Source organism: Stigmatopora nigra, chromosome 12, assembly GCF_051989575.1.
Source record: "Stigmatopora nigra isolate UIUO_SnigA chromosome 12, RoL_Snig_1.1, whole genome shotgun sequence".
NCBI lineage: Eukaryota > Metazoa > Chordata > Actinopteri > Syngnathiformes > Syngnathidae > Stigmatopora > Stigmatopora nigra.
Genome location: NC_135519.1, coordinates 10,146,224 through 10,172,399, shown reverse-complemented (window position 1 = coordinate 10,172,399; position 26,176 = coordinate 10,146,224). Strand labels below are relative to the sequence as shown.

Genomic DNA, 26,176 nt, shown 5'->3' with positions numbered 1-26,176 from the left:
TGAGCGTGTGTGCGTGTGTGCGTGTGAGCGTGTGTGCGTGTGTGCGTGTGAGCGTGTGTGCGCGTGAGAGTGTGTGTGCGTGTGTGAGCGTGAGGTAATTCTTTTATAATCACCTCCTACTTTATAAATGATTAGGCTCAATTACTAATCGTTAGTTGTTTTGTATTTGTATTTTTACATGCATATATATTCATCCTTACGTCTTTATCTGTTGTAATTATTTTTACAAAGTTGACTTGGAAAATGAATGATTCACGATTTTGAATTGACGATTTTATTGAACAAATTTGCTTCAGAAAATGTTTTTAGTCCTTTTATAATACTCTTCTTGGTATATATTTAACACACGTTGCATGGTACTTTTTCTTATGTTTTGTTATTTCATTTAAAACATCAATTGAAATGCACTTAATTAAACTCATTAGAATCTAATGAGTTTAATTAAGTGCATTTCAATTGATGTTTTAAACTGATGATTTATCTAATGATTAGATACATCATCAGTGATGCATCCCTGCTCCAGACCCAATACTGCAGGGATGCGCAAGACTAGTCCATAAGGGTTTATAGATATTCTTACGAAACTTCTGGTCGAGTTACAGTCCCTGATTATCGTAATTGACCTTAAAAAAATACAAAATGAAGAAAAAAAGAGTGGGGGGAGTTCCATGGCTGAAAGTGTTGACGCAGACTCTTGCTGAGGGAGGAGGATGAAAAAGCTGCATCAATTTACATTCAAAACACAGGAAACCGTAAGGTGTGACTTTCACAGTTAAACAAAGATCCAACACTTCACATGTGGGCTAATCGAGCTACAACGACTGAAACATTTGGGAGCTCAGTTGGATTTTATTTTGAAACCAAAAAACTCGGAATTTCTCTCCCATTTTGTTGACGTCTTCGGGACGCCTCTCTCCGGTGGCTCCCGGTTTCGCAGCGAGTTGGAGCCGCGCGAGAGGAGGCCGGAGCCTGCGAGACGTTACTGCGGCAGCAACGGTAGGGCTGGGCACAACTCCCTCAAACACAAACACAGATAAGAAAACGAGCCACATCATTGAAAAAAACGCATCGCTTTCCATTAAGCGTTAAAAGAACACATTCTGGGACGGGTAATATCCAACAATTAACGGGCACGTGAAGTTGACTATCGCGACAACGAGAAGGCGAAGACAACGAAAGTCTCCTCGTTGATGCTCATCTATGACGTCATTTACATTATCAGTGCTTCTACCACTTCACATTTTAAGCGCAGTAAATGTTCCGATCGTCCGCAAAAACATTTTTTTCCAGGTTTGGACTCATATCTAAGCGGGGAAAATAGGTTAGCTAAATGAAACCCCGTGCGATGGCCGACGATGGCGAACCCAAAGCGTCGCCTTTTTGTCAACGCTTCTCATCATTCACGCAACAACAACAAAAAAACACTAGCTATTATTGGTACTACCGTGATTTGTCCAATTCAGGGTCAGCTACGCAAAAATTAAACCCACATCATCCATAATTTGTGAGAATTGAAACACGATAGTCCCCATAATTGCCTTTGTATATCTATGTCTATTCTGTCATAATAGGTATTTGCTGTAGGATGCCCCCTCCTATAGGAGGAGTGCTTTGTTTTCATAAAGCAGATGGAGATGCCAGCCTGAATGCAACTCCTCATTGTGCTCATGTTTGCTGTCAACACTCAGCATTTTCACTAAACAGCAACGCAGTATACAGTTACAATATTTAAATTGTGATACATCATTTACCATGTGTTTTTTAACAGTGCTGCATCGTGATAACAGTGAATTTGTGAAGTGACCACTACCCAAGTGCATTATTTCTTTAAATTCAGTCCTGCATGGTTGATGTTTATCTCTCGGATCTGCTATGTTCTCCTAAAAAAAACCTCTAAAACCAGCAAGATTGTAACAGGACTATTTATTTGCCCATTGGTGCAAATGTTCCTTTGTTGATTCTTGGACTCATTGTCATAGTAAAAAGTAAAATTGCATTCCCTTTTCAGATGAGAGGTCAAAATTGGAATTCTTCAGTGGAGCCAGCAATGACAGCACAAAAAAAAAAACAGTAGTGTATATAGCTAATGTGATGTCCTTGTGATGGGAAAATAGTGAACATTCAAGTGTATTTTTAATTCAATGTCTTATAAACAAATGCATTTGTTGGTTAAACTTTATAAGCAAGTATTACTCATGAATGTTTTTGTAGGACTTTACATTGCATAATACTGACTACTGTGTGCTGGAAACTTTTTGGATGGGTGCCGTATAATATTGAGAATATGCCATCCGTATCTATTTTTTTTTTCTTTCTGTCCTTTCTGCAAACGTTGTCATTTGGTGGACTGGGTGACTGTGATGAGATATTACATTGAAAAAAAAGAAAAGAACATGGGTAGTAACTCACCCTATAATTGTATTCTTATCGTGGGTCATCTGATCTCAGACCAGTTTAGATGTTGACTGTAAAGAACATTCGTAGCTGAAGATCATGTGCAAAGGTCAGGTTCTAACACAAATATTAGACTTCTGCAATAACAATTTAGTTTTTCTGTATAGGAGAACTTCATTTTTGTGTGACTTGCCCACACCATTGTGTAAGAAAGGAAGTTTGGGAAGTGACTTGACTGTTGCTAGTTTACCTCCAAGTTATTTGAACTTCACATTTCAAATAAGAAATAAATGAATTACATTGTGCTACGCTTTAACTGTTATCATCATAAAATATAGCAGAACTACTAGCAATACAGTACATGCATTCGGGACATTTTATGCTTGACACCATTTACAAAGCATGGTTAGATTTTTACCATGTTATAAAGTATAAGTGTTGGGAGCAGCATAAGACTCCTCATCAACTGGAGTGAAGCATTGTGGTGACAGTAGGGCTATTTTTCCTTTTGCTGCAACATGGATATTAGACATAGGTAATATGGTCATTTTTTTAAAAATAGCAGTCAGTTTTAGCACAAAAGCCTTTGGCAAGGGAGCAATATATTTCCAGAGGAGCCCCTAAGAAGAGCAAATTTTCATTTTGAGTTATGTAGAGGCACTTTTAACAAGTAACACATGAAATATTTACTTAGCTGAGATTTTGTGATGTTTGACAGGTTTTACTTCAGGTTATTTTTGACTTTTTGGGGTATAGTTGAAAGAGCTCATAAGCTTCACCTCCCAAAATGAGTGTCTGGCACTAGAATTGTTAACTTTTTGTTTTTGTTTTTAATCTGCGGTGTGTTTTCCACAACCGGATCAATTGGGAAGTGAGCAGTGTAAAATATTTTAACCGCCCTTGCTTTGGAACATCATGGGTGTTTCTCCACATTTTTCTCCTGAATTTAACTTAAAAAAAACAAATAACGTCAATGACTCTCACAGTCACATCTGTTTCAGGGTGTGACATGATCCCGTCCTACTCTGTTATTTCTTTTCCCTCAGATATTGATCTTGTATCCATACATGCCATGGTTCTGGTCTTATTCTGATTATTATTATACAAATGTTGACAAAGCCCAATAATGTGAATACTATATCTTTACAATATTTTCATTCCAGATTTAGCTCAAGGCATCTCAGATACTTAATGTCTAAACCCTCGAGACATATGTCACATTACCTTTGTTTAATAACTCAAAAGTAAAAAGAGTAGGGCGAAATCTACTATTGTTGTTTGAGTATACTGCATGGCAAGCTACTAAACCCAACAGAATAACTGAAGTGATAATTTGTCACATCACTTCTCTTTTCTTAATGATGTTCTGCATCAAACCACGTCACAAACTGACGTTTGCGATGGGGCGGAGGGCTGCTTACTCCTCCAGAGTTCCTCATCCGTTTTATTACGTGTATTTTATGAGGCAATTTGCAAAACGGTTCACATAAGTGTTTTGTACATGTGGCTAATACTCCGCCTGATATTTTGGGATGTAAAGAGGTATCAGTGTGATAGTCTGTGGAGCTTCATGAGCTGGAAGATAATATGATCATGTCAATGAGGCACAGTGATGGGATTCTGCACAGTTAATAATGAACGGCTTAGTTTCCATATGTGGGGTGTGGGACTTGATGTAGGCAAATTTTCACTGAGCATGTGGCACAGTGTCTTGTAACCTCATTGCCTATTTTCTTTCCGTAGTATCATGGACCAAGGGAAATAGGTGCTGGCAAAATAGAGTTGCATGCTTGTTTTTTTCCTTTCACCAAGTGCTCATTATACTCGACTGCTTTTTCACCCCACATGGCTATTTGAGACAACTTCCATTGCTATATTTGTAACCCGCAAAAGAACACCACTGCATTACATACTGTAACATGCACACCAAAAACGAAATGCTAGAACTGCAGTGGTTTTTTTTTCTTGCACAAATCTTCACAACATTTTTCACTGAGACATTTATTGATCTTTTTGTGTGTTGTGTGTGTGTAAGTTTTCACCAGGTACTCCAGTTTCCTCCCACATCCCAAAAACTTGCCTGTGCAGTGCCTGTAGTTAACCGGGATAGGCTCCAGCACCCCCTGCGGCCCTTGTGAGGATGACTAATTTATAAAATGACTGAATGGATGTCTATTATTTCACAGTTTGATTTTGATTTAAAAAACATCCAAAAAAAACACTGAGAAATCACTGTTTTATAGGGAGTCTTCATCTACAAAGTTTAAAAAAGGCAAACTATAAATACAAAAATGTCTTCCAAAAATCTCTATAATTTGATAAACTCAAGGTCAGCAACAAAATTATGGACATCTGAGTTCATCTTACAGGCTGACCCCTGACAGTGATTGATTTTTCTTACCTTCTTAAGGCAATAATAGATCAATTAATCAATTTTATACAGTGCATCTTGTAATTAAAGGTCATGAGTACTGACACTTATGTTAAAAAGAATACCCCTCTGACAAGTAAAACACTTTTTTACTTGTCAGAGGGGTATTCAAGATGCTATGTCTCTAGAAAAAGTTTTAATTTTGCATCTTGTGTTCTCTTCTATGGTGTGCATGTTTACCCAACAAAATGTTCACTGGGGTTAAATGCCTACAAGCTTCCTAGCTGAGTTATTATTTTGTGAATCACTGTAATTGTGGATTTTAGATAGAATGGTGGCTTGTACTCTTGCCAACTACGCCCTTATTTGAGGGAAAAGTCTGGTGAGTCTCAGTACTGTGTGATTTAGACATTCTTCCTCCTAAATTTCTCTGACTCCAATTGTCTGTAGTGAGTGTGTTATTCGTCAACTTTGTGAGTCAACTTATAATGGTGCTGAATCAAATACCCTGATATTCATCATCAGAGCAGACTGCTTGCAGAGCAAGAAACAACACACTGTGCTGGAAAGCTGTTAAGTGATTGTAGTAAATAAATTCCCATGTGGTATTTTTAAGAGGACACAGATTTCTAGATGAAGAATAATACAAATATATTGTATAGCAGCTTTCGGAGCGCAAAGTCCTTAAGTCGAATCAACTATACCGAGTTTGAAAATATAATAGAAACACTAACTTTCTATGATTACATTTTATATTTACATTTCTTGTATGACTGTTGACTGGTATAGTTGGCCATTGATTTTAAATTCCAAAAGCTCAACAAAGATTAGTGTCCCCCTTCATAGGAAGTGGACTTCTTACTTCCTGACTCCCCAGATCCTCCACACAAAGAATTCAGTCATCTCGGAATAATCTCTCATTCATTCACCAGTGTGTATCTTGGGGTGTGCACGTGAGTGTTTTTGTGTTTGAGATGGGAGAGGAGGGGGAGAAACTATTTGTTGGGTTCTGTTGGTTAAGGAATTCCTTACAAAAGCATGAGATTATGTTTAATTTTCATGGGCCCTATAAAACTGTTGCTTGTACAGTTGCAAAAAAATGGAAATGAAGGACTATGGGATAATAACAGCTGTTAAATTAATGTCACAGCATAATTTGTTACAATAATGGTTTATACATATTTGACCAGACCTTTGTTGAATTCAGTCGAAAGAGGGATAAATGGTGAAATTTAAGTCGATCATACAGTGTAATCCTCTGAAACAAAAATCCAGCTGTGCCATGTGTTCATGTGTGGTCGCCACTAGTAAATGAGGGGCTTGGGTTAATGAAGCCGCACAAAGCAGGAGAACTTACTTCCCATTCTGCCTACTTAGTGTATGGATTCTTGGTAATTTGTCATTTTTTTTGTCTCTTGCAGGCTTGGGGGAGGAGTCCGTAAACTTTATGCCATTGCAGGAATCTGTTCCCCTCGCGATGATTGTTTTTTTTTTTTGTCTTTGTGGGTTAGAATTGACATATTTTTATACATACTACCTATTTATACAATAATTACAGCTTTTCACTCTACAATAACCATTTTAGTCCAAGCCCCTCAAACAAACACTCAGAAACCAAGTGCTTGTTTCGGTTCTGCTGATTTTGTGCAAGGGTTCCGGTTGATTAAAAAATGTCTACCCGAGGGATTATTGATTTGGTATACTAAGTACTTATGAGGTCAAGTGAACACGGTCTTAGCTCAGTAATCGTTAATTCCTTTTTTTGACGAGCCTTTCTTGGCACATTTACTGTGCATACACACGAGCACTCTTATTCGATTATTTCTTTAAAATATAGAATAATTCTCAGGATGGGGATTTAAACTAACCATGGATCTGACTTGTTTTCTTCCAACTTTTTTTCACCGCCATCTTGTGACACAGCCACAGATAATTTAATAACGGGGAAAAAAAAGTCCTTTCATGTGCCTTGACTGCAAAGAGATGACTTCAATTAAACTCATGGTATACATGATGTTTGATCTATGATCACAGAAAAATATAGATTATTGTTAATCAGTCGTTGCACAAAAGGCTGTGAAACCTTTGCGTTATCTTGCCAGTCAGCGGGTTTTTGTTTGACCTCCTTTCTAGCTAATGTGAAGGAGAGAGGCGGTGGTGGGAGGGAAAATAACTGTCCTGCTGGGAAGGCCAGCCAACATTCCTACATCACTTCCTCTCTCGACATCTGGCAGTGATCAGGGCAAATGCAGGAGAGAACGTGAGGATGTGTAATATAGGCTGGATTGTTTTTTGCTGCTGAGCTGGGCGTCATATTGCAGCACTGCTCAATTTCATTCCACCTACTGGCCAAGCATATTGGAAATCAGCAAGTGTACTAGAGAGAAATTTCTTTCTAAATATTCCATCTGTTACCTTCTTCAACTTGACCCGTGTTGCGATTTTTCTTGTGAAAGAGTAACACTGGCTTTTTTCAGCTTTCACAGGACAAATAGAGGGAGAATAATATTATATTTCAGCCATTTTTGCACTTTATTTATATTTGTGATCAACCTTAAATTGTTTTTTAATTTAAATTTGTTTTGAACCTTGTTTTTATTTCTTTTTGTCTCCTTAAAAATTATGGGGTCAGGAAATCACATTTTGGTGAAAGAAAAAAAAATATTTTATTTTTTGGCCGCCCCTATTATTACTGATTATTAACTAATGATCACATACTATGGGCTAATGATATATGTATTTTTTTCCCCATTTTAGGTGTGTAGCACAAGCAGCTGCAGCAGTGCAGACATGAGCGTTACCTCCTGGTTCCTGGTGAGCAGCGGGGGGACTCGCCACCGACTCCCCCGCGAAATGATCTTTGTCGGGCGGGACGACTGCGAACTTATGCTGCAGGTGACTACAACGTTTTTAGACTGGGATTTAGCTATTAAGCTTGCTTTTCATCTACACAGGCAAGGATTACGGATACTAATTTGAGGTTTCGTGCTTGTAACATCTTCATTAGCATGAAGACTGAGTCAGGGTTCACTGATGGAAGCGAGACATTGCCAATGAGCTTGCAAATACCTCTCTCTGGTCAGTGAACTAATAATAGAAAGTGGGGCAGATATTTATCTGCTGCTGGGTAAAGCTACAGTACTTTTTGCAATGACTTTACTTCAACTTTAGCACTACCAGTGCATGGGTCTTGGAAATGTTTCCCTGTTTATTTAATTTTTTTAAAAAAAATTCACTGCCATAAATAACATTGTGCAGTGGTGGTGCTGGAGACAATCCGATACTAACCAAAATGATCATACTTTTTATCAGATATCTTAACTACACTGAAAAAACATGGAATTGTAAACACAACAAATGTCTCGAAAATGTTCATATTTGAATGGAAAACTGAAACAATAATATAGTTAACACTGTAAATAAGTTACTTGGAATGTATTATTTACAAGGCACATTTGGCTGTTTTTAATGAGCACATTTAACTGTCCACCTCTAACGTCCATATAACAATACACTTTCAATTCTGCTTCCATCAGTAGTTCACTCATTGCAGATTGCGCAGATAGACTCAGACCTGTTTTACAAGAGACCACAAACGTTAATGAGTTTGTTTGCTTCTGGCTATACAAATGCTTGTGAACGTGTTAGGCAGCTGGCAACAAAAGTCGTCTTAATCTAAGTGTGAGGTCAAACAAACTGTTCAATCTGCCTCTATCCCATTGATCCAGCCTAATCTCGCTAAAGTAATCTGTATTTTGGTTGGCTTGCTTGAGGTGCTTCCCTCAAGGCCTTCTTACCACCACCACGTTTTTGTGCTTCAGGCAATGCTGGCTCAAAAGGTTAAACGATGGCAAAAATCAAGATGTGAGTTTTACATGCTGGTGGGAGTTCCTCAAAGAACATAATGTGTATGAGGAAAAGCAAATCTCAAAATGTGTTTTTTCGTGGCATTGAGACCTGATGGCATTTTTTTATGTAACCTCGGCATACCCTAAGAAAAATTAATGGCATTCTTCATAAAGTTCCCTAAAAAATAGCTGGATGGGAGAATGCACAGCCTTCATAGTTTATGTCCAAAATTGTTTTCATTTCTCACTCATGCAGATTCATCACAACTGGTGAAGAATCTGCACTCATCAACATGATGAAATGATTGATCAGCCTGTGATTATAACCTCTGGGCCATGTTTTATTTCTTCACTTACAGTCACGTAGTGTGGACAAGCAGCACGCCGTCATCAACTACGAGACTGGCTCGGACGAACACAAGGTCAAGGACCTCGGCAGCCTAAATGGGGTGAGTGCCAAAATTTATATGGAAATGAAACTGGACAGATTAACTTGTTTTCAGAATTTCAATTAAACCTACTAATTGTCTTTTCTTAATCAATTAGACCGGAGATCTTATTTTATTTTACAAATTCGAACTCAATTATTATAATCCCCAGCAATCGATTTGGTAAACCCACCATTTTACAGACAACCTTGAAACCAGCATTGCTATTGATTGCCACTATATGGAAGAGACATACTAAAGTAGGAATAGGAAAATATGCCCGAATTTATCTTCATATATAAATTAGGTGTTTACACTTGTACAAGAGTATTTGAATAGGTATTAGAGTGTTTTTATTGTCTCAACTGCATACCTGTCAACCTCGAACCATTTGTGATCTTACCAAATTTTGTTTTCGCCCTTACATATATGTATAAATACATGGAAAATCTTACCACTTTACTTTTTTGTAAAAAATCACGAACAACAAGTAGAAAATGTATGTTTATGTGTTTATTGCTTTCAAAGTTCCACTACAACAGCTTCCTACAAAAATTGTTCCAATACCTGGTGCATTCAATAATATTTTAATGTGCGTTCAGGAAACGGAAACGGAAATCACATGGTGAAAGTGTTACAAAACGAAATGTTTATCATGATCTTTTTTTTTTAGCCAATCAGAGGCGCCGGTACATATATCACTTGGCAGACATGCGTTTCCGGGAAGAAACAATGGCGGATGGTGAAAAATGGCTAGAAAGTGCCTTAATTTATTTTTTTTTCTCAAAATCACCGTTTAGCGTACCATTTTCATGTGTACAGCGTACCAATATAAAAATGGGCTTTCAGTTGTACCAATTACGGCGAGAACGTACCAGTTGACAGGTATGCAACTGTAGATCTGACTGGCTCACTTGTCTTATGTATAGATTTTTTTCAAACATCAATGGTATTTTGTCAAAAGCAAACTAAATTTTCTCAAGTTCAATATATTAATGTGTAGATGGTTCCCACATCAAACATACTTTATTTTTTGTTGTAATGTTCACCAGTATAAAATGAAAAAAACTAACTTTATTGTAACACATGTGGTGTTTTGTCATGTGCAGTGATTACACCCCTTCTAATCCTCCCAGTAGGGAGTTATGTGTAGCAGACCACACATCTTATACAGATTTTTGACAGGAAGTTTGAGTCAGAGATGCTTCCTGCTGTGTGTGTCATCCACCTCTGACTTGTTTGAATGGATTGACGGGGAAATTTCTGGGCTGCTGACTCAGCAGATTTGTAGAGTCTGTTTGGGCCATTTTCTGTCCGTTGTGCCTCATTTACTGTGATGTTAAGAACAATTATTTTGCGGATGCAAAGTAATGGATAATCTACCTTGTTCTCCCTGCAGACCTTTGTAAACGATGTCCGCATTCAAGAGCAAATGTATATCACCCTCAAGTTGGAGGACAAACTGAGGTTTGGCTATGATATCCTTTACTCATACCCTCACATCCGCCTGCCGATTCATAATTTCATTTACATTACCGTGTAAATTGTCTGTTTATATGATAACTTGCGTATCCTTAACCTGCGTCCCTCACATACCAACTGGTTCACTGTGGAGAAAGGCGAGCTCACCGTTCCCGAGGAGGCTCTGAAGGTGAAAAAGGCAGCATAGTTTCGCTTTCTTTGAAGAATCTCAATCCATTTTCAATTTGCAGCATGAAAAATTCACCAGTGGCCTCCAGCTGAGCAAGAAACCGGCCAAAGGTGAAACCACCACGAGCAAGTCTCCCATTAAGACCCCATCAAAGACACCAAAATCTCCCAGTGGCGGCACCCCTAAGCCTGGCCAAACACCAACAGATGGGGTCTCTCCCACTAAAGAAGCCCCACCCAAACCAGCAGATTCTCACAAAGCGGAAGAAAGGATTAAAGGTAAGAACAAAAGAAAATATTGGAACAAACTCGAAGGGAAGACCTCTTCTAACTCTTTGTAACACAAATGATTTAACTAAGAATTAATTCAATAATTACTGAGAAATTAAAGAAAACCAGTATTGTTTTTGGGATATGCTCCATAATTAATAATCCTAGAGCCAAAAGATATCCTTTTTTTTAATTGCTTTTCTATGAAACAGGGAGCTGTTGTTTCCCAGTCGCTATTATTGATGTACTATCAATATGAAGTATACAACAGTTTTATCACTTGGTTTCAACTATAGCATAAAAAAATCCATGAATATCTGACATTAATAATATAGTGAAAAGAGATTTTATGCTCTATAAACTTTTTAGATGACTGTGTAGTATTGAAATCTAGATTTTTTTTTTCCTTGAGGACACAGAGAGTTTATCTAAGTGGGGGTTTCATGGTCACCAAGGGGGGGGGCTTTCCCCCTTTTCCAACGTGCATTTACGTTGTTTCAACATGCGTATTTCCATTCTAAATCATAGTGATCACTAATCAGCAGGGATCCTTTTTAAGATCCAGATGTTGAAGCCACATGTCGAGGCTGCGTTATTATTTGAGATTAGGCAATTCTAAGGCTATTATAAAATTCAAATTCATATGCCACTAATGCTTTTTATTCACATGGTTTCAGAATCACAGATGCACACATAAATGTTTATGCCACAATACCGAAGCACACAGTTTAATGTCTGCCCATCTGCAAAATAAGAGGCTCTTGTGGTTGTACAGACCTACCATGTTATTGCTTTAATGAATGCCTAAGGTAGGTTTTAAACCTTTCACGAGACATTCAATTGTTTTTAGATAGGCCAGTTTGCAACATATAACTGGCAGTTTGGCAAGCAACAACTATAATTATCCAGGTATACAATGATTAGTAGAAATGAGGGGCACTAAAATAAAAAGGATGTAAAATGTAAGGATTCAGTTTAAATAATAATCATATTATATTAATCAATTTAATACCTACATGTTTTAATTCATTCATTCATTTACAGGTAAATCAGTCATTTTATACTTGGCATTGATGGCAATGATTATAATAATTGTAATATCACAACCTCATGTTGTAAAAATACAACTTTATATGTCAATCTAAAATGTCTGCTTCTGCCAAGACTATATATTTTTTTCTGAAAAATAATATACATAGATTTCCGACCACATGACAATTTTGTTCACTTGAACATTTTAATTTATGAAACAACATTATTATATATAACAATATTAATTTTCCCTACTGCTTTTTCTCACTAACTAACCCTGAATTTGTTGCCAGCCAAATGAGTTAATTTGGTAAATATTTAAATGACCATAGAATTTAAAGTTGGACATTGGATCTATGTTTAATTGTCGTTAGGATTTACTGGGCCCCTCAAAAGTAATTCTATCTCCAATGGTATTCAGCCACCATGAACACATTGTGGATGATACCCTTTTAAAATATGACATTAAAATTTGTCACACATTCCAACCCGGTTTAATAATCCATACGCTGTCTTCCAGTTGATGCTGCAGCCCTGCCTCGCGGGACCCCCCTCTACGGCCAGCCAGCATGGTGGGGATACAAAGAAGTGGATGACAAGAACTCTTTGAAGCAGGAAAGCAAGACATCAGGCAAAAAACATGACTTCACAGGTAGAATGTCCACACTTAACCTCGTAACATAGTCTGACATTTTTTCAAGTTATAGTTTATATAAGGGTAATATATATGTGTGTATGTGTGTATATATATATAAAGCAATGCCTCATCTGCCCTCTTGTTTGTATCCACACAGACTGTGTTTGTGTCTGCACATAGGTAATGCACATTCAAAGTCACACAAAGAGCTTTTTCTGAGAACTAGCTATATATGTGTGCTTGGCCATCTGATTGTAGGGTCACATTAACTGATGTTGCCTAGCCAGAGTAACAAGATTAGGAATACACCAATGGTAAAAGAGCTTAGTGATATCAAATCAGTTTGGCCCAGGCTGGTTTAGAGGGTAAGGGGGGTGGGTAGGTTACCCTGAAACAGCCTTAAATCTCTCATTTCATCTGAATGGATACTTTGCCGACATCTTCAGCAGCCCGGCTGATTTTAAAGGTGGATTCTCTAGTGATTTTAGCCCTTTTTTGTTGCTTTGTGATGTAAAGAGTGATAGTATCCAGTCTGTGCAGACGAATGGGATCGACAACGTCTGTAATAGAAGTGGGTGAGTGAAGTTGGCTTAATTAGTAAGGCAGCATTTATCTCCAGTGATTGTCAAAAAAAGTGTGTGTCTGTGTGTGTGTGTGGGGTGGGGGGCGTGTTCTGTTGTATTGTGTGTTCGTCCTTTTCTCCTTCGGTAACGTTGACGGAGCTCCCTACCTCTTGCTGCCTGCTTTGCTCGATTGGTTTACGCTGTAGCTCAAGGAGCTTCCCGTTATTACCATTACGCATACACGCACACAAGTCACATGGATTTATCTTTTTGGATCATAACCGTAGCATGTGGTAATACATCAAGGTATAACTTTTAAACCCTTTTCTATCCAGAGTTTTTACATGTAATAGGGGCTTATATGTTGGTGAGATTTAAGGCTAGTGCTAAGTAAATTATTGTTTTTATAGTGCTTTGAAAGCTGAGCTGTTTCATAACACCATTTAAGAAGAGAAAAATGGTTTCAGGAAAAATAACAATGCATCATTGAAAAAAATAAAGATACACTCATGGCCAAAGGATATTACTCTGCTGAAATGCATGCCACCAGATCAGTTCCAAACTTTCAGCACACCATAAACGTACACCACATTGGTTCAAATATTAGTTTAATTTGATTGGTTTGTTTGCCATGTAAAGCCCCCATCGCTACAGTGCCATAAATGCTCATCAGCATAAAGAAAATGCCCCCTCAAATTTTCTTACATGATCTATTATCATATATAGATCCTGCAGCGGTTTTCTTTGTTTCTACTAACAGAATTACAAGCAGATTTTTTAAATTATCCACCAGCACGTCTCTCTCAGCATTTCTCACATTTGGTTGTGTTATTTATTTGAGTCACCCAAGGGACACCAAAGGCTTATTTTCATAGACTAGTAGATGGAAACTGGATTTGGGATGTTTTCTTATAGAAGTCATTATCTCAAAACGGAGTGTATAAGTCATAGAGGGGTGATCCACCTGACAGTAAAGGCAAGAGAAACCATACAGTGATTAATGCTTTAAGTATTACTATACTAACTGCATTTTTAGTATTGACAACAAAAACACTTACTGTCTTTATTTTGTTCTTCATTCGCAGATGGCAAAGAGGTTCGCCGTGGAGAGGAGAGTCACAATCCAGGTTACACAGAGATCCCCACCAAGGAAAATCCTCTTGTTGCTACCAATGGCATCCATGAGATACCCACCAAGGACACGGAAGAGACAGGCTCTCAGAGTAGTGCAGGTGAGAATGTCAGTCTTAAATTTGGATTCTTGAAAAGCTGAGATACAATTCCAAAATCTAACGACCCAGACCGAACACAACAGCTTTAACCTCTTTCCTCCCTTACCTGGCTGGTGGAGGGTCATACCAAGCAAGTCGTTTCAGTTGATTAAAATGTTTACCAAACAACATCTTGGGAACGAAGGCAATATTCAGCCACAGATTAAAACCGGAGCCCTCAAGGTGATGTAATGCTGAGCAGGAACTACACCTATGCCTTAACTGACATCTACAGAGTCGATACTGTGGCAAAACCATAGGAACACCACACGTCCTTGAAAAGCAAAATTACGGGGACAAAGCTGGTACACATTATTCATTTTGAGTGAATAACAAAAACTGCCTATGCTTCACAGCTCAAGGCCACGCCTCCTTCACAATAGAGTTTGACAACAATTCTTCTGGGAGGGTTACCATCAAAGACCATGTCTCCAAGTTGATGCCCAGCCAGCATAGGTCTCGCACCAAGAGGAGTGGCCCCAGCAGCGGTGGGACGGGAAGCAGGGACCTGAGCACGTTGCAGGTGGCCATGATGGCATCAGAAAGCAAGGTCGCTGATTGGCTGGCACAAAACGACCCCACGATGATCCGAGGCGAGTCTACAGAGGACGACAGCAAGAGCAACAAAAGTGACGTGCCGGTGCATCTCAAAAGGCTGAAAGGTGAGAAATTGCGCAGTATGGAGGTCAGTCAGTAACAAGCTCTGAAACGCTTCAACTGCTCGTCTGAGTTACTGCAGAGAGCTCATTTAATTAAATGGAGGCCAATTTTATAATGATGCATGGGGGAGGGGTTGTCCGACACAAGCTGATGAAATTGGCTTGAGTGGAGAATAGGGATGTCCATTCCACAAGGGGGGGGTTTACATCATGCCACCCATAGGTCTGACACAGAGTGTGCCATTTAATTGGTGGTTATATTTGATAACCGATTTGGGAACTGTTAAATACTCCCCAAAAAAATTTAGCTCCAAAAGATGGTTGAACTAATGAAATGAATTTGATTGGAGGAGGAGACAAGCGGAGAGAAAACCTTGAATATTGCTGACTGGATCAAGGGGAGAAAAAACGCGGTCAATGGACCTCCCCACAATGACTGTCTGCTGCTGCAAGAACACCAACGCTGATTGGACAAAGATAGGAAGTAGAGCGGGGTTAGTCACCAGGGCTGCCATGTGGTAGAAAGAGAGGCAATTCAGCAAGTGATGGGAAGGTTACACCGAATGAAAGCTACATTAAAACATTGACAGATTTGGGACCGTCTGGAGGTAAGTCATTTAGTAGCCGATGTAGGGCACCTGTCAATCATTTGTTACACGGATGTTGGCTATGCAGGAAAGGAGCAAAGGCAGCTCAGGCGGAAAGAAGTGATGTTAGAACTCAGAATAGCTGCATTTTTTTATTATCTCAGTGAGTTTGATTGTTGTTTGACGTGAATTGTTAGGATCTACATCTGTTGATGTTGTCAGGCGAATGTCTGAATAAGTAGGCAGAATTACTCCTGAATGGTTAAAGCTCAATTGACCCAAAACAATGGAAGAACAAAAATAACATGACCAGCTCCCAACCCAGAATAATTTTAAATTGTGACTGTTTGCTAAAGAGATTTTTTTGGCTCTGAATTGCTGTCCCGAATCTCTCTTTTTGCCCCTCTCATTTCACCTCCAGATCCATGTGCATGTTTTTTTTGAAGTCTTTTTAAATTTAAGTTGTGATTTGTATTTGATAGGATACATGGCGTCTGCATATTTTTGTTCAGCCAAGCATTTACAGTGTGTCTTTCTGGGTTAGTACAAGGATTGACAAGGTGATATGTCCGTTGTGTCACTTCTCATTCAAATTCAGGACAGCCAAAGCATTCAGAGGTACCAAAAACTGGCTTTGCATTTGAAAAGCTTAGTTGATGTTAGCTGCTGTTTATTTTTGCTGTACACGTGTATTAGTATTTGTGTATTATGAATGTAGGCAGACACTATCATGACTCATGTGGTGGCAAGCAGTGCAGAGCGCCCATCTCTCATAAGTGACACCTCTGTTCTCTACAAGCAGCGTCTTTGTGTTGGGGGACAAAACAATAAAGCCATTTGTTTATCTACTCAATTGGCTTACCTATTATACTTTTTTGCTTTGTTTTGAATGAACTGGAAACATTTTTTTCACAAAAACATAAATCATAACTGGGTTTTCAGATAGACGTAATGAAAATTTTTCTTGGATTAAAATTTTAGAACTTTACACTAAGCCCCCTCATACTAGCCTTTTCTAATGTCTTAGCCCCAGACATGTCCTCCTTCCTTCGCATTCCGCCCTCAATCTTCCCTTTTCCAATCTGGTGGCACCACCCCCTCCATTCATTTTTATCCCCAAAGCTTTTCCTCCCCCATTGCTTCTGCGGCCTCCTCATTGTCATCCCCCTCTATTTCTTTGAGGTCGTAGCCATGTGCTGAGCTACCCTGGCACTTTGTCTACCATGGCACATCTGAATGTAAATTGTAGAAAGAAAAATTTGGGTTCAGAAAACCTGAAAACCGCACATACGACGTCAAACCACCAATATATAGATGTGTGCATATACCACACAGTTTACGGGGTATTATTTTTTTAAGGTAATATTGTTAGATACATTCGAAATCAATAGATAGACTTTTTCATAATTTGTGGCAGGGCTTATTGGAGTATAATATATCTTGCAGGATTCTTCTTTCATAATGAATCTGTTTCAACTTCTCATTCTCTTAGGTAGTAAACATGAAGATGGCACTCAAAGCGACTCGGAGAATGGACTGGGCTTGCGTTTCGCCAGCCGGCGCCACGCCCTCGAGGAACGCTTGAAAGCATCGCACTCCCACGCAGGATTAGGAGTAGGAGGGGCAGGAGCAGTTGCGAGCGGGTCTCGGGGAGGCAGTAGCCGGACGGCCTTTATGATTGAATTCTACGACGAGGAGAACCCCCGCAAGCGCCGCTCCTATTCGTTTTCTCAGACTGCGCCGCTGTTGAGTGGAGCCTGCGGTGAAGGGCTATACCCGCAGCCCCCATCTCAGCCCAAGGTGTTTAGCATTTCCACATCGGCGACAACAACCTCAGACTCAGGTAACTGATTTGCCCGGCTACACACTAGTGGTGATGGATGCTAAACAGTACAGAGAAGAAGGATGGGCTTATTTCACGACTGCAAGTCAGAATGTTCACATTTTTATTTACTCCCACATCCCAAAAACATGCATGATAGGCTGGTTGAGCCCTCTAAATTGTCCCTAGATATGAGTTTGAATGGTTATTCAACTTCTTGTGAGCTGTGGTTGGCTGGCAACCAATTGAGGGTGTGTTTGTGCCCCGCCTACTGCCGACAGTTGGCATGTATAGGCTCCAACACCTAGTATGGAACATGGATCAATTCATTTCACATTTTGTAGAGGATGAAAGTACAACATTAAATACAAGTGAAAGTGTAAGGTTTAAAATTGTACTCAACTTTTATATTTGTGGTAATTTGTGAAATAATTATTGGAGGATTGAATTATGAATTATTTTGCAACAGCATTTAACACAATACAGCAAGTTTATATGTGAGACATTATCATTTTTGTAAATACAGAAAATGCCCATCTCCTATTCTGCGAAAGTGAATGCAAAAATATGCACTACAGCAATAATATTACAGCTTCTGTCCATTTGTTTTTGCTTTGATGTGATGTCTTGGCATCGTTGTTGCATCACTGCTTTCTGTGCATGATATCATAATTGATCTTCTCTTTTAAAATATCATGCTGACATTCTCTTCTTTGTATTTTTATATTGTGGTTATCCTCCCTAGGTAAAGTCCCAGCACCTATATCGGCGACAGTGGCTGCTGGAGCCCCTACAGCGGCCCGCGTGCTCCTCAAACAAAGGTCCGAAGACCCGAGCATTGGTCGAAGCTCAATCAGCACGGGGCTGGCGACGGGAAGCCCTAGTAGTCCCAGCGAAGACACTTCAATTGCAGGGCAAGCTGCTGTGGCAGCAGGTAGGGAGGTGGGTGACAACCAGAGTGATAACGGGACCTACACCATTGAGCTGGAAAACAAGAACCTAGAAGAAGAGGAGGCTAGGCGCATGATTGATAAGGTAGGGAAATGATCTATAGTCACTTTTATGGCCCCTGTTTACTGTTATTGTACAATCTAAGAAGTTATTATCAGCCTGTGTTCATTTCACTAGAAATAGCAAGTTTTATGTTCATACTTGTGTTCTTAGGTGTTTGGAGTGCAGCAGAAGCAGGAAACCTGCATATCAAATGTGCAGAGCGAAGGACAAGGAAAGGATATAGCAGAGAAAATAAATGAGGTAAAACTGACTGTTTATTTTTTGATGGCAACTCAATTTGTGAGATGTATATATTTCACTCATTTTGTCCTAGATTCTTTTCAGATTTGCATGACATATCATTTTATCATTAAACAATAAGCACTTGAAAGTTTTAACCCAAAAAAATGAATGTTTGTCCAAGTTGTTTACTAGCATATAGTTGGAAAATGTCGCATTTGTACCGTTCAGATATTTGATTCTTAGTTAAAAATGACAGCAACAATTGCTGCCACTTTGGCTGAAAGGGTTAACACTTTATTATTAGGGTGTAAACCACACTGCAACATGAAGCTCTTTCTTACTCTTTCATTGAATACCCCAAAGCAGACTGCTATATTTGCTTCGTAACTTTCTATTATGCAGCTCTCCGATTGGATCTCATGAGGCTTGTGTTTAAGTAAATAGCTCAACGAGTCATGGTGGAGTCTATAAACGAGTGTCATAGTCGCGCACCCACGGCTGTATGCCTTCACTCTCCTTTCCAATCCATGGGAGTAGACATACCCTACCCTGGGAATGACCTAGATCACACTAACACGACCAAAGTCTTTCTGCCCTGCAGGCAGTTGCAATGAAGAAGAAAGGGGTGTGGGGGTGTATATGAGCCTCAGTATTTTGTATTTAATTTTTGACTAAGGAGAACGAAAAGCCATTTCATAGTTGTCATTCCAGTCCCCCAGAGGGAGAATTTGATCCCAAATTGACAAGAGTCAGTTTTGTTTAAATATAAGATGGGAGTCATGTTCCATTTTATTCTAACAAACAAGCACATTGTGTGAGAGCACCCCTATGAACAAGTACCACATTATAAATGAATGTTGTTAACACCACTCACTATCTGTGCAGAAGTATTTGCTGTTGGTCCACATTCTGACATGGACAACTCTTCTTTTTTTTTTTTTTTTTAAAGGGTCATCCAAGAGACTCAAGTTGGGTCTCCCAGTGGGCAAGTTTAGCTGCCAACCACACCCGGACCGATCCTGAAGGTTCTGGAGCAGAGACTGCTGCCTTTCTGGACAAAGAAATAGGTACAAACGTAGACAATAACCTTGCGCTATAGCTGTCTCACCCAGCTCTTTGTTGTGTCTCCATTTCAATGTCCCTAAAATGCTACTTTCTTTCATTCTTTTTGAAGAGGATGCCTTAAAGCCAGACCCACCCCTCAGCCGAGGTGAATCCTCGTCAAGTCTGACCGACCGTAAGCGCAGGACCCTCCCCCCTCTCCCCGTCGACTCTCGCACGAAACCCAACTACCAACCAGCAAAAGCTCAGACTCTCAGGACAGAGATCGGAGAAAAGCAGGACACAGAACCCCAAGAGAAAGAGAACAAGGGAGACGGGGAATCCCCACCGCCTCCCATGGAGAACGGTGTCATGTCTAGCAAACGCAAGCCAAGCGCCACCTCTTCTCCGTGTAAGGCCACCCAACTGCGCTCTGTCAGTGCTGAGCGCCGGAAAAGAGCCGAGAAAAGAAAGGAAGAGGCTGAAGAAAGTGGGGACATGTCCGGAAAGCCCCTCGTGCGCCAAGGCAGCTTCACAATCGAGAAATCCAGCAGCAGTGTCCCCACGGAGCTCATCCCGCGGATCAACAGAAGTGGCGCTGCAAGCCGGGAGCGCAGTGACTCAGTGGGAAGCATGGACACTGCCACACTTCTGAAGGACACGGAAGCCGTCATGGCCTTCTTGGAGGCCAAACTGAGGGATGAAAACAAGCTCGAATCGAAAACTGCAAAAAACAGCAGCAGTGTCAGCAGTCAGATCTCTGGCTGCGGCTTTAACCCACGAACCGGCTCCGTTTCCCCGGAGTCTGACGTGGACACAGCCAGCACCACTAGTCACGTAGCTGGCGGGGCCGAGGGAAAGGCCGGCGGCACACACAAAAGGCGCTCCCTAAGTAGCATGCACCGAGAGAAGAGCAACATAAGCACGGCCTCCAAGTCTAGCGTTTCCGCCAGTGCGCGAGACCGCTTGGAAAGGAAAGCCAAAAGTAAAACCGCCGAAACAACGGGTCGGACAGAAGTGCGTCGCTCGGTTCACGGGTCTTCCAGAGGACGTCAACCGTCTCTGGATCTCACTGACGACGACCAGACTTCCTCCTTCCCCATTTCAGACATCCTCTCTTCAGACCAAGAGACCTACTCTGGCTATGGATTGGATACCAAACATGATAGCCGGTCTGTAAAGAACACCACAAACAGTTCCTCCAGAAACAACCGTACTCTCCAGACCGCTGCGTCGTCCCCAGCGCACAAACAGGCCGCGCTTCCCAAGCCGCGGCCCACCAGAGCTTCCCTTCTTCGCCGAGCCCGACTTGGAGATACATCTGACACAGATTTAGCCGATGCGGACCGCGTGTCAGTGGCATCTGAGGTCTCCACCACCAGCTCCACCTCCCGACAGACCTCCGGCCGAACTGGATTGTCACGATTAGACATGCTGGCCCAGCCACGTCGCAACCGGGTGGGCTCCATGTCTACAAGGAGCGACTCAGAGTGCACGCCAGCTCGTAGCTCCACCGCATCACCGCGCCTCTCGACTGAAACGGCTCTGCGTCTGGGCTTGCGTTCGTCCACACCCAGCGAGGGCAAGCTGAGCCCCAGGATGAGGGCCAACAGCGTGTCTAAGCTGAACGAAGCTAGAACCAAGACTACCACATCTGGTTACTGCTCTCCTACAGGTGAGCAGGCATAACTTAAACACACTTTTGATGTTGTTGGCCATTTGTCTGTTGTCTTGATCATTGTGTTGTGACAATGTTTACGCTGGTTCTCATCATCCAGAGAGCTCTCCTCCAGAGCCCGCTGGTGCAGATACAGATGAAGAACTTGTTGGTACTGTACTGGTTCTGCAAAATATTCTTAGAGCTGTGCTAGTGTGTGTGTTAAGATCTGGATCGAATCAACAGGAACACCTTCATTAAGAAAGGGTTTCCACTTTCACAATTAATGTGAGAGAAACTTACAAGAAATCCTCACAAGTCACTTCAATGGGTACATTTTTTTCCCTAAGTGCCTTAGTTGGGTACACACTCTAAGGCCCAAAAATTAGAAATTCCTTATTCTGATCTCAGTTCAAACTGAAACGGCATTTTATTTTCCTGCATCTGGGTTTTCACCGTCTCTCTAGTGCAACAAGGTGAATTTCCCGAATACGGGAACAATAAAGTTTAATCTAATCTAATTATGTTAAATTATACCCTTTCTTCCTTGCTACTATCGGTAGCATTTCTGAAAGTAGAATTTACCATTCATCATATGTAATTTTAAAAATCTAAATCTTTTTTTAATTTTACATTTTAAAAATAGTTTTTAGGATTTTTTTTTATCTTTATTTTTTGTCATAACGTTTGAGGGGGTTATTGATTTTTTTTAATATATTTTTGCATTGATACAACAATCTCGTTTTCTAAAATATTCTAGTATTAATAGTTTTTTTTATTATATTTTGTTCTTGATGCATTTATCCACATATTCTAGGATTTTATTTAAAAAAATATTTTGTGAAAACTACAACCACAATTGATTATTGGGAGCGTACCTAATGAAGTGACCAGATTCTAACCAAGGTCTGGCATTCTGCTGCAATGAATGTCCTCCTTAATTCATCAGTTTAAAACTGATGAAGGTCCAAAATGAGATGAGTATGAAATGAGTTTGGAGTTTTCTGTATCAGACATCACCCGCCATTATCTCATCTTGATGAAGGCGGCATCATTAATATAGTTTTTTGCTATGGCTTTCTTGTTTGTTTGTTGCCGTGTGTGGTTATTTTAAGACTGATTCCATAACGCTTTGCTTTACTGAGCTGCCATTTTACAACTATTTTTATTTTTTTCCCCAAGAGGAAAATAATAGATACTAGCATAGAATTTCTTAGTAGTATTCTAGTTCCACAAATATGTAACAGACTCCCAAGCCTGCTTTTTTATTAACGTTATTAATATGACCTATTTTTGAGTGATGTAATGTCTTTAAGTTAGACTAAAACTTCTTTTTTCCGCTTTGCCAGTGTCCAGTAGCAACCGCTGGAGACGTCTGCCACCTGAGTACGCATCCACCTCGGAGGAAGAGTTCGGCTCAGGTCGCAATTCTTCCAAGCACGGCGGACGCCCTCACACGCGGCCGCATCACATCGTGCCGGCTCGCGGTTCAAGACCCGGTACCACCGCAACGCCGGGATCCGGATCTGGATCCAGCGCAGTGCCAGGTGTGGGCGGAGTGGTACTAAAACACCGTATGAAGGAGCAAGACGAGTACATCAGGGATTGGACGGCGCATAGCGAAGAGATAGCCAGGTATTGATCTGTTATTCAATGCATATTTAATGTTGCTTGTGTTTGATGATGTTCTAAAGCACCTTATCTGACGGTTAACAGGTTATTCCCATGTGTGCGCAGGATCAGCCAAGACCTGGCAAAGGATCTAGCCACCTTGGCGCGCGAGATCCACGACGTGGCCGGTAAGATCGACTCGGTCAGCTCCTCCGACACGGCGCCAAGCACCACCGCCAGTACGGCCGCCACCACGCCGGGTTCGGCCATCGACACCCGTGAAGAAGTTGGCCCAGCAATTCCCACGCGGCCGGACTTGCAGGAGAGCATGAGACAGGTGCCCAATTTGATGTTTTTCTTCTCCTCACTTTTCCACTCACTCATTTCTTATTTAGCTGTGCTCCTTTAATCACGTCACATCTTCTCACAGTCAAAACCAAAAATTGTGCTGCACCTTAAAATATGTGCAATGTACAGGATAATTTTCATACTTCTACATTTTTTGTACATATTTGTATTTTTTCAAAAGTTTGGAACGGGATTTTCCCTTTCAGCTAATCAGTACATTGGCTGAAAAAGTACTCCGAAAATGGGAATATCCCATCTCAGCCAACCTAAGACTAACTTCTTAAAGCTCTGGTGTTTTGAATTACACATGTATACAACTATGTACCAAACCAAAGCTATTTTTATAATATTCTAATTTTCTGTGCACTTTTATATGTAGTTGTTCTCATCCAAAATACATTGCATTACATTGTTCTTCTTATTGAGTGCATTTTGTCTCTCAATAACTTTTCTCTTCTTTCACGGCTGCTTCCTCACGATTCCAGCTGGTGGATCGAGTGTTTGACGAGAGCCTGAAATTCCAGAAGAACCCTCCCGTTATCGATTCAGCCAAGACAACGGAGATCAACGGCAGGCCGGTGGAGCTCCGTCCCCGCGCCCACGACTCCCACGAAGCGCGTGCGCTCAGGAGACGCACGTGGAATCGAGAAGAAGTAAGAAAACAAGAACAATCGTGCACATAGCACCACCGTGTGGCAAACATCTTGCATTGACACTTTTCTCTGTCCACACAGGCCGTGTTGGACAGCCTTCTGATCCATTCCGTCTCTCAGCTATCCACCAAGATCAGACACTCTACTGACAAAACCGCTCGGAAAATCCGGTAATGCACCTTTCATGAATATAACAACAGTATTCCTTATGATTATGTGTTAGTATTTCTTACTGATGTATTTAATACTTTTCAGGATATTGTTTAAGGATCAGGATAGGAACTGGGCGGACATTGAGAAGAAACTGACATCTGACAGCGATGTACCGCTTTTAAAGGCATCCAATAAGGTATGCAAGCATCCAAAACAATTCGCAACTGAACTAATAAAGGTATGTAAGGCAACTTACCGTGTTTTTTCAGGAGATCTCCTCTGTGCTGCTGGAGCTCAGAAGAGTCGAAAAACAGCTTGAAGGTAAAACACTATTCCGTCTACAGATACTATGAGGAAGATTATAGGGGGAAAAAATTTAGTAAATTAATATTTGTTCCAAACAATATTAAACTAAAAGACATTCAAAATGACCAAAGATGAGAATCATTAAACATGATACTTGTTGTCTCTGCAGGTGCACTCAAAGTTGTGTTTACAAACACAAAAGCTAGTCAAGCAAGTCCAACTCTTTCTGTGTTTTTGTGTGCGTTTTAGTGATCAACCTGATGCTGGACCCTGACGGGACTCTGGAGGTCACAGCCGGCCCCACCTCGCCCACCAAAGCTCAGAGCGTCAAAACGCCTCCTGTTGCCGGACTCCAGCACCCAGCCGCCAAAGATCCCCTGGCAGAGATCCTCCCAGCGTCCGGAGATTGCGCCGGCGTTCCACCGGACGTCTCCGTTGGTCTCGGCATGGCTCCAATCTGCGGTCTGCCTTTCGCCCGCGTAAGGCCCAGTGGGAATGAGGCCCTCGTGCAGAAGTGAGACAGTCATCTGTGTCTCATTTATTCTTATCTCAAGAATGAATGCCACACAGATTCCAAAAGAAACCACTAGTGAACTTGAGCATTTCATCTAATCCTTCTCTTCCTTCCAATGTTCAAACTCTTCTTCACTAAGGTCATGCCTTAAAAAAAAAAAATCCTCTCTCTAATGAGACTCACCCATGTACTTTTCAGACCAACAGAATGCAGATTTTCTTTTTTTCTATAGTTCAATCTCAAACAACTGCCGCCTTATTGTGACACTCCAAAACAGATACTTTATACAAAAAGTGGTCCCCATGTTACATTTCAACCACTAGTTTTAAACAAACTTTTTTTATTTCTTTAAAAAAACAACGCTTTTTTATCTGACCCAATAGTTGGACCTATAGTAGCAAGTGAAGAACTGAGCCTGGTCTCCCAAAGTGTATTACCCAATGTGCAGGTTTTGACTTGGATTCTTGCTGCCTTATTTTTATTTGGCCTCCTAAATATGTGCCACAAAGCTTGTAGCAGCATGGAAGTCCTATGATTTACAATTACTTTTTCTATTTCAATTTTGGAAGAAAAAACAAAAGTATTAACTTGGTATTTTATAACATTTGGATACTGGTGTTGTTTTGTAGTAACATTAGTCACTTGCTCCGTCCATTCCTTCCCCTTTTTCTCAATATGTGGCTTACTTATTATGTAAAGATTTACATTTTTGTGTTCAACAAGAAGAGCCTGCTGCAGTTTTTGTCTACATTGTTTACTTGTCCTAAGATATCACTTCCAATCCTGCACGCTATTTTTATTTTCTTTTTTTACAAAAAAAAGAAAAAAACTATTTGAAGTAAAGATTCGGTAGGTTTTTGTTTGTATTTAACGCTCCTTGTTTGGTCAGTTGGTTTTGTTTTACTTTGTAAAGAGAAAGAAAAAGCTAAGTTTTATTTATTTTTATCATTTGTTTTGTGAATGTTGTGTATTTTGTATTTGTTCAAACATAGGTTTTAATGTCAATAAAACGAGCCGTCCGACTTTCCTGAATGTTCTAGTTTCTGTTTGATGATCGCAATGCAGTTACATTTGGATTTTTTTGTGGCATAATAGATGGTTTCCCTCTAAATAATAAGAAAGTAT

The 26,176-nt window shown here is 40.4% G+C and overlaps 1 protein-coding gene across 5 annotated transcripts; it reads left to right on the top strand.

Annotated features, from left to right (window-relative positions):
* The first annotated feature begins 836 nt into the window (after positions 1–836).
* cep170aa (centrosomal protein 170Aa) lies at positions 837–26,083 on the top strand. Of its 5 annotated transcripts, none has more exons than XM_077729978.1 (22): positions 837–996; positions 7,523–7,660; positions 8,973–9,062; positions 10,441–10,522; positions 10,637–10,692; positions 10,754–10,970; positions 12,514–12,645; positions 14,279–14,425; positions 14,821–15,126; positions 17,203–17,553; positions 18,278–18,567; positions 18,697–18,786; positions 19,718–19,835; positions 19,943–21,484; positions 21,588–21,638; positions 22,816–23,101; positions 23,204–23,414; positions 23,911–24,078; positions 24,160–24,248; positions 24,334–24,427; positions 24,501–24,552; positions 24,787–26,083. In XM_077729978.1, exons 2-22 carry the CDS (start codon positions 7,556–7,558, stop codon positions 25,053–25,055), a joined length of 4,746 nt encoding a protein of 1,581 aa, XP_077586104.1. In that variant the 5' UTR covers positions 837–996; positions 7,523–7,555; the 3' UTR covers positions 25,056–26,083. The 5 variants fall into 5 exon arrangements, with proteins under 5 accessions (XP_077586104.1, XP_077586103.1, XP_077586106.1 ...); XM_077729977.1 differs by having other exon boundaries at positions 838–996; positions 23,183–23,414; XM_077729980.1 differs by lacking the exon at positions 21,588–21,638 and having other exon boundaries at positions 843–996.
* The last annotated feature ends 93 nt before the right edge of the window (positions 26,084–26,176 follow it).